This window comes from Phalaenopsis equestris, unplaced genomic scaffold (assembly GCF_001263595.1).
Source record: "Phalaenopsis equestris unplaced genomic scaffold, ASM126359v1 Scaffold000002, whole genome shotgun sequence".
NCBI lineage: Eukaryota > Viridiplantae > Streptophyta > Magnoliopsida > Asparagales > Orchidaceae > Phalaenopsis > Phalaenopsis equestris.
The window spans coordinates 45,903,836-45,912,442 of record NW_018164444.1 but is presented as its reverse complement, the minus strand read 5'-3'; the positions used below and the strand labels follow the sequence as shown (position 1 = coordinate 45,912,442).

Sequence of the window (8,607 nt, the reverse complement as noted above, 5' to 3'; positions counted from 1 at the left end):
GTATATATATATATATATATATATTGATGGCCCCTTTAGATTTGCAATACATTTTGTAATAAAGCATGACTAATTTCTTATACTTCATTCAATTTTAAATATAAAATTATTCCTCAAAACCACGAAAAATTATATTTATGTCCTCTCTCTAGATTAGCTTCAATAATTACTGTTTTTTTTTTTTATACGTAATAAGAAGATAATATAGCATGAGCTCGTTTATTACATACATAAAAAATGTTAGCTATCTTAGCTTCTTGGTTGAGAGTAAGGCTTTCAACTGAGGGAATTTGAGTTCAAGACTTTACATATATGGTGTGTACATTTTTTTCATATGTCCCAAAAATATAATAATAAAAACAATAAATACCTAATATTACGATCTTTTGATGATCAATTTTAAAGAATGATTTTTGGTGAAATAAAAATTATTTAAATCAAAAAAATATTATCAAAACACGAACAAAGTTCTTCGCTTTTGCTCAAATCTTCCAAAGCTTACTAAAACATTTTATATCAAACTAAACTAAAATTAACTTTATATCATTAAAATTATTGAAATTTAAAATCATAAACATTCTATCTCAAGATTTTAAGATAAAAGTGACATTTAACTCACTTATAATACTTTAAGATAAATTTTAAATTTTGGAAAGAAAATAAAAGCATTAAATAATTGAATAATTTTTTTTTATTAGTATATATCTTTTTATTTTCTTCTAATTGGATTTGATTAAGCTATATATTAAATCTAATCGCTTGTCATCATATTTGTTCAGTCAACTAATCAAGGAGATAATCATAAATATGATACTTATCTCTAATTTTTAAAATTAATATGAAATTCCCATATAAATAATAGTATTGTCGGCAAAGACAACTCTATTAATAGGGATGATGGAGTCTTCTTTCAATGGGGCCTTGACAACAAATAACAAATTTTCCATAACTTGTTTGCGGAAATATTTATTACTTATAAAAGTATATTTAATTTTTTTTTAAGAATAAAGTTCACTTCTTATTTGAACTAATCTTAAAAAAATATAAACCAAATGAAAAAATATAAGTTGGAATATTTCACTATGGATTAATTTTAGTTGACACGGGTATGAGTAACCTTGGAGTGATCCTAATGAGCGTAAAGAACTGTAATCGGCATGAGATAGATGATCCAGATGACTGAATCGAGATGCTCAACCAAATAAGTTGAAGAAATGGGAGGAAGTAAATTAGTGGTTCAACAAGAAAAGATTTGACTATCATAATGATAATCGTGACGGTTATCATAATCACTCTTCAAGGACATTATCAATGTTTCAAAATGGGATTTTTATTTAATAAATATATGAACAATATCATCCAAAATAAACTTTTTAGGGTGATTCAAGACAAATATAGGTTTTAAAATATTTATATCAAAATTTTTAAATATACAAATATATTAATATATGTATGAAAATCTTACAGCAACAACCTGAAGTACAAATATCCAAAATAGTAATTATTACGTTGTTTCTTACAGCAGAAAATGTACAGTCAATTATTATTTCTTTTTAATTGATAAGCAGTGAAGGATCTAATTTTTAAGAGTTTAAAAAACCGGCGGCGAAAAAAAAGACAAATTATCAGCCATCTGATCGGATCAGGGTTAAGATCGTCATTAAAAACAATTTCCTTCCACCCCAATCTCTGCCTCCGCGGCTTTCTTTATAAAGGCTATAAATCCCCACGCGCTATCCTTCACCCCCATCCCAAGAAGCTAATCAGCAGACATAACGACGACGACGACGAAGAAGAAGAAGAAGAAGAAGAAGCGAAATTATATTCGCATTCCCCCACACGCAAATCTCCCAAAAAAGCTGAACAAAATCCAATCCCCAAATGCTTCTCCTCCTTCTCCTTCTGTCTTCATCTGCAGCGGCAGCGCCACCGCATCCCGGTGATCTCCGCTTTCGTGAAGCCTCGCAATTCTACAATTCACCCGGTTGCCCCACTCCCGTCTCGTCTTCGCCGGATTCTTCCTGCTCCCCGTCGGCCCTTGTTCACGTCGCCATGACTCTCGACGTCGCCTATCTACGAGGCTCCATCGCTGCAATCAACTCCGTCCTCCAACACTCATCCTGCCCTCAGTCTGTCTATTTCCATTTCCTCGCCGCGAAATCAATTCCCTACCTCAACTCCACCATCTCCTCCACTTTCCCCTTTCTAGCGTTTCTCATCCACCCTTTCGACCCTTCACTCGTCTCCAACCTCATCTCCACCTCAATTCGCGCCGCACTAGATCGGCCCCTCAACTATGCCCGCTCCTACCTCGCGCATCTTCTCCCCTCTTGCATCTCCCGAGCCGTCTACCTCGATTCAGACCTAATCCTCGTCGATGACATCGCTGCCCTATCTGCAACCCATATCCCTTCCCCTGCAGCCCTCGCAGCACCGGAATACTGCAATGCGAATTTCACCTCCTATTTCACCCCCACATTTTGGGCGAATCCATCCCTCTCTATTGTCTTCGAGGGTAGGAATGCTTGCTATTTTAATACCGGCGTGATGGTCATGGATCTGGAAAGGTGGAGGGAAGGGGGTTACACCGAGAAGATTCAGGAGTGGATGGAGTTGCAGAAGCGGATGAGGATCTATGAGTTGGGATCGTTGCCGCCGTTTCTTCTGGTTTTCGCCGGGAGAATCGCGGCGGTGGATCACCGGTGGAATCAGCACGGTCTGGGAGGAGATAATTTTAGGGGATTGTGCAGGGATTTGCATCCAGGGCCAGCTAGTTTGTTGCATTGGAGTGGAAAGGGGAAGCCATGGGCGCGGCTTGATGCTGGAAGACCTTGTCCGTTGGATGCTCTTTGGGCGACCTATGATCTTCTGGAACCTGTCGTCTCCATTGGGGATTCCTGATGTGAAAATTGGTCCCCAATAAAAAGGTAACGATTCATTCGTTCTCTGTAGATGGAAATGTTTTTAAACGTAATTAATTTGTTTGATTCATCATACAAGTTTTTTACCATATTTGGTTTGAAGGAATTGAAAAAAAAAAGAAGAAATGAAAATGGAAATTAAGCTGCTGCTCTTCTTGCCAAATGAGAATTTTGGTTTGATAACAAAATGTAAATAAAAATCGATATTTTTAATATTTTTCTGTGGAAAAGATGTGAATCTAAAAAATTTTTTATAGTTTTTTAATCTCAAATTTGGGATTTTTACATGACAATCACCTAAAATTTTAAATATAATATTTTCATCACCTAAATTTAAAATTTACTTTTCAAGCACCCAAAACCTTATTTTATTTTGAAACTGGAGTATTCAATCCATTATATTTAGTTATTCCATACGGTCATATCTCCATCGTTGATCAAAGCTTTTATCATTTAAAAAAAAAAGAAATAGACCCACCTAAATACAACTTTGATCTGATTAACGGGGGAGATCAGACGGCACATGCATCTCTGCATACGCCGTCCATATGGAATAAACCCCCCAAGTTTTGGGCAGTTGTTGAAATGTAAAATTTTAAGTTTTGGTAATCAATTGGTTATGTTTAAAGTACTTGATGATTTGTACGTAAAAAGCTCAAAATTTTATTGGATTTTGATTGGAGATTGTAGTTGAATAAGCAAAAACTTATCTTTTATCAAATAATTTCAATCATATTCGAAAGTAAATACCATGTTTTTATTTCATTTAATTCCTTCAAACCGAACAGATCATTAAGTTTCAAATCGTTACTTTCAAAACTTGTTTTCTATCTACAGATAATCTTAATGGTTCTTGCATAGCTTGGTCCATTAATTTTTTGTCACATAAGTTTGATGAAAAATGTGGAATTCATATTTCAAAATATGTATTAATTAGCTTATCCTAGAGATCAGTTCAGCGTATCACAACTATTTCGACATGAACTTTTTATGTCGGGATGAATATAAACTGATCAACTGGGGGTTTTCTGTGTAAATTTTGGTTTATGAAGGGGTTTTTTCTTTCATTTTTATTTTGTGTTCCACGTTATACTTGAGAGTCAAACTTTTCATCAATTAAGAGTTGAATTATTTAATAAGAAGGCATCAATCTGCCGACTCATGCTTCATTTCAATTCATTATCTTGATTGCTTAATTACCATTTTTTTTTTTTGTTTTATTACTTGTTTATGAGTGGAGGTTAGGGATGCTTATCAGTCACACTACTGCTTGGTTCAAGTATTTCTAGTAGTGTACCATCTCAATTAATTAAAAATTATGGTCGTTTGTGATTGGTTTAAGTTTGACTCACAAGTTCACTATTTTTTTTTAGCTTATTATGAATAATATCAATAACATCAATACTAAAAATGGGCAATCTATTGATCTTGATGCTTCAAAATATCCTCTTGATTGGGCTCAACTCTCGATGCATCTCAAGATTGTAAGCTTGGAGCCAAACGGAATGTGTCAATAAGATCAATCAAATAATATCAAAATTAATTCAATCCAAATTTAAATGAAATATAATCAATCACATGAGGCATAAACTTTGGGATATTAATTGAATGATTAAATGATCTCAAAATTTTGTAAACTTGTAGTCAAATCTAGTGGCTTGATGAGAAGGATCCAATGATCCCAAGAACACTTTATCCTGATATTATTAAGACACTCAAATACTTAAGACATATTGTACAATCAAGGTAATCACTCTGTGCATCAATGGTGTGGCTTGGATTCAAGTGTTATTCATGAAGAATAATATTTCAAAAAATTTATATATAGACTTTCAATCTCTTCATTTGAGGTTTATATTTAAGTTGATTCAAGAAAGTTCTAAAGCTCAAAGGATTCATAAGCTCGACTAGTCCACCACCTTTGGACGATTAATAGTCGACTGCTACCACTGCCGAACTACCTTGATGTCTGATAGTTGTTGCACGGCTTCCTAGTGGCCCCTACCTGACCCGTGCCATTTAACCTCTATCATCAAATTGTCATCAGTTAACTATCATCATTAGACTACCATCATCGAACTACCTCTATCTCACCATTGTAGTCGAAATACTGCCCACCTATGGTCTCGTAACCTCCATCACCAACTACAGTTGTCAAACTCCAGCATCTAACTGCAGTTGCTTGTCAACGATCGCTTGACTAAAATTTCATTACTTATCTCTACCTGACTTTAGACGTCTGCGTGATAGCTGTCAATCATCTACAACTTGTTGGCATACGTTAAGGGACTATGGTCCTTCAACTTCTTCGGCTCAAAAGCAACTACTCGATATTTGGTGCCCAACTATAATGACTTAATAACATCTTCCTAAGTTCCGTAACTAGATTATGGTTCCCCTATCTTCTGTCAACCGACAATGGCTACCTGACATGCATCAGCCAGCTACAATCATTCAACAAGGATTGTTTGTTTATTTTCTTCTGTCTATCATTACTTGACTATGGTTGTTTGCCTCCATCATCATTGATACCAATGCCAACATCATTTCATCTCACCATCTATCATTACCAACAAAATTAATGCACATAATCATTTATATGATAAAAGCACAGTATCCATAACACGATGACAATAAACTTCTTGGTATCTTGACTTCTTATCGCATAGATGGATAACTCAACATTTCTCAAGCGACCTTTTAAATGCAACTTATGATCTTTCGAGCTTCTCTAGTTTATATTATGGAGCTCATTTTTTAAAATTTATGGCTATTACAATGTATTAATGTCTCCCCCAAGCTTGAAAAAATTATCATTTATGAGTTATAACATTTTCTATGGATTGATTTCAACGGGATCAAAGTTTATGATTTTTCTCTTTCTGAATACTACATAGAAGTTTAGTGCATCATCTTTCAACTCTTTTTTTTTTATTTATACTTGTTTTGGATTTCATACAACACTTAGTTCTTAACATCTCATTTTACTACTTTGAATTTTCATGCATACGACAGATCTTAAAAATAAAATTTAATTAAAATTAAATAAATTTATCTTTAAATCTTATGTGATCATATTATCAAGTCTTAATTTAATTTTTTTCATGAATTTTAAATGAGAGCTTTTTTCATTTATTAATGTAATCTTTATAAAAATATTAAAATTGATTTCATTAAATAATTAAATGATTATAAATCAGCTTTAATCTAGCATTAAATTGTTGATCATATTGATTCATTTACAGACCCACTGTTAATTCTATAATTATTCATGGTGCTATAATTACGGGATGGCACTTCCAAAATCACCGCCGCAATCGAGGTCGAGTGACAATTGTGGACCATTAGATTGATACGTGTCGTTATTTAATTTAAATAATTGCTAGTCATTCAAACGAATCCACTAATTAACTATATAGTTTATAGTTATTCAACATAATTAATTTTTATTGTACCCTCTTTTTCTTGAAATATTTTTAATATGTTACTTCAGCTTATTTAGCCTAATAATTTAGCCAACCAAATGGCTTTACAATGTTCAAGCCTCTTGTTCAATTTACTGAGTAAATATTTCATGTCGGTGCGTATTAGAAGTGTATATCTCAGGTCTAATTATTACATGTGGAGAGCGCACACAGCTCTGCGTGTCGCACGCTAATCACTCATATCTAAGAGTATACCCATTTACACATACGGAACATTCGCACGTATAAATTTTTCGAATGCAAAACAAGCATTAAAGAATATATTGGTCTAATTTATTAAATAAAATTGATCTATTATATTTTATTATTTCTATTTTAAAATCTTTTATTTTAAACATATTATTGAACCCTTTTTTTTTGGTATTTTTTCCATATAAAAATACGTTAGAATACGTAATAGATAGTCTTTTTTTCCTTTATTTTTCAGGCATGCATTCTTTTTTCTCAAAAAGCCTAAATAAGTAGACTAACTAATACTTTTGGGCCTGTTTTTTTATTTTTTTTAGTTTGATTGTTTTATATTTTATTTTTTATTTTTAGAAAATATGTTTGGTACCGTTATGATATATATATTTTTTAAAAATATAAAATATAAAATATATTTTATTGCGTATATTTTATTTTTTTTAGGAGAATTATTTTTTTTTATAAAACGGTTGGGTCCATGTCATATTCTAGTATTAAGCTTCGTCATCCATTGCGTATGTGAAGTCTTCTTTGATGCACCAAATACGAATCATTACATGTGTGAGTGGAGTCGAGCGGGAGGCTGGAGGCAAGTGGTGGGCGGGAGGCGGGTGTCGGGCTGTCGCAATGGCAAAAAACAGGCGAGCGGGAGGCAGCGGAGGTCGGGCGATCGGTAGCGTCGGGAGCAGAAGGGCGGCGGCTTTGGATTGCGGGAAGGGAACGAGTGGTGGCTGCGAGTGGCAAGCGACAAGCAGTGGCGGCGAGCGGTGGCGGCGATATATGGTAATGAGCAGGCGGGCGGGTAGTCTTCGGCGACGGATGGCGGGCTGCGGTGGTGGCATGCTATGGCTGGGGGGGGGGGGTGACAGGCACCGGCGACCAGCTGGCGACAAGGGGCATTTTTCTGAAGGCTACGGGCCTGTTTAAGGTGTTTTAAAAATAGTAAAAACTTGTTTTTTTTTTCTGTTTTGAATATTTTAAACATAGATTATTATTTATAAAAATAATAAACAAAAATAAAATTAAAAAAATTAGGCAAATACTATTTTCTGTTTGTCACCCATTTTTGTTCTCAATAATAAAAATAAGAAATAGAAATTGATCCCAAACAGTCTCATAATTTTTTTTATAATTATTAACTTTAATCAAAATTGATACATGAAAGTACATAAATAAAACACATTGATTTTGAAATTATCTTTCGAAATTAAATTTTAAATCATATAAACCCTAATTTACTCTAATTTTTAAAATTTAATTCTTGAAATAAATATTTTGATGAGGCGAGGCAGATGATAATAACATTACACTCATTTAAGTCTAAAAAGCTCAAATCAAGCACTAGAATTGTACCTTAAAATTATATGTATTGTTTGATGCGCTCAATGATCTTCAAATTTTATGTTTATAGTTAAATTAAATACATCAATAAGAGAAGTTTAATGAGTTCAAAAAAAAAATTTTAATTTAATTCAGATGTTTAAATATTAATGTTATAGTGTATGTTTGAGCGAACCAACACTAACTCTTCAATAATATCCTCATGAAAAAAATTTGAAATTTGAGGGAGTATAAATATATGAAGAAATTCAGTTGATGCTAACAATCACTACTAGAAATAGCCGGAGTTAATCATCAAAGCCCAAATAACACTATTCGATTGCAATTGTCGGACTGTTATCTTTTGTTCATCATTGCATTAACTACTATCGCCATACCATTATAGCTCGACCATCGTCACACAATTGTCATCACTTGACAAAAAACTTTTGATTACCATCATAACATTTTATAATTTCTATTGTTCTTTGCCTTAGCCACAAATAGCCAAACCTTGTGTTCCATAATTTATGATCTTGTCAACTAATAAAGAATTACACATATTTTGTCGAGCTCAAATCTATTTATAAATTTAATGCTTATAAACAAATTCATCCTATTTGCCCGGGCTCTTTCCTATTCCTTTTAACCCTTTGAAGTTTGAGAGACACCAAAATTGAGAAGGATACCATATA

The 8,607-nt window shown here is 33.3% G+C and overlaps 2 protein-coding genes across 3 annotated transcripts in view; one reads left to right on the top strand and one right to left on the bottom strand.

Annotated features, from left to right (window-relative positions):
• The first annotated feature begins 1,735 nt into the window (after positions 1–1,735).
• LOC110027264 (probable galacturonosyltransferase-like 2) overlaps positions 1,736–8,607 on the top strand; it is an 8,456-nt gene continuing 1,584 nt past the window's right edge. Inside the window, exons 1-2 of one of the 2 annotated variants that reach the window (XM_020728617.1) lie at positions 1,736–2,927; positions 3,759–4,086. In XM_020728617.1, the coding sequence (XP_020584276.1) occupies positions 1,882–2,901 (1,020 nt within the window). In that variant the 5' untranslated portion in view covers positions 1,736–1,881 and the 3' untranslated portion in view covers positions 2,902–2,927; positions 3,759–4,086. Of the gene's footprint in view, positions 2,928–3,758; positions 4,087–8,607 lie in introns of those variants that run through there. The other variant, XM_020728625.1, reaches the window with a different exon arrangement.
• Positions 7,027–7,444, bottom strand: LOC110027279 (the record flags this gene model as incomplete). The annotated part of the gene is given in 1 exon segment (XM_020728636.1): positions 7,027–7,444. A coding segment is annotated over 1 exon segment (358 nt), but the record flags the coding sequence as incomplete, so codon positions are not given.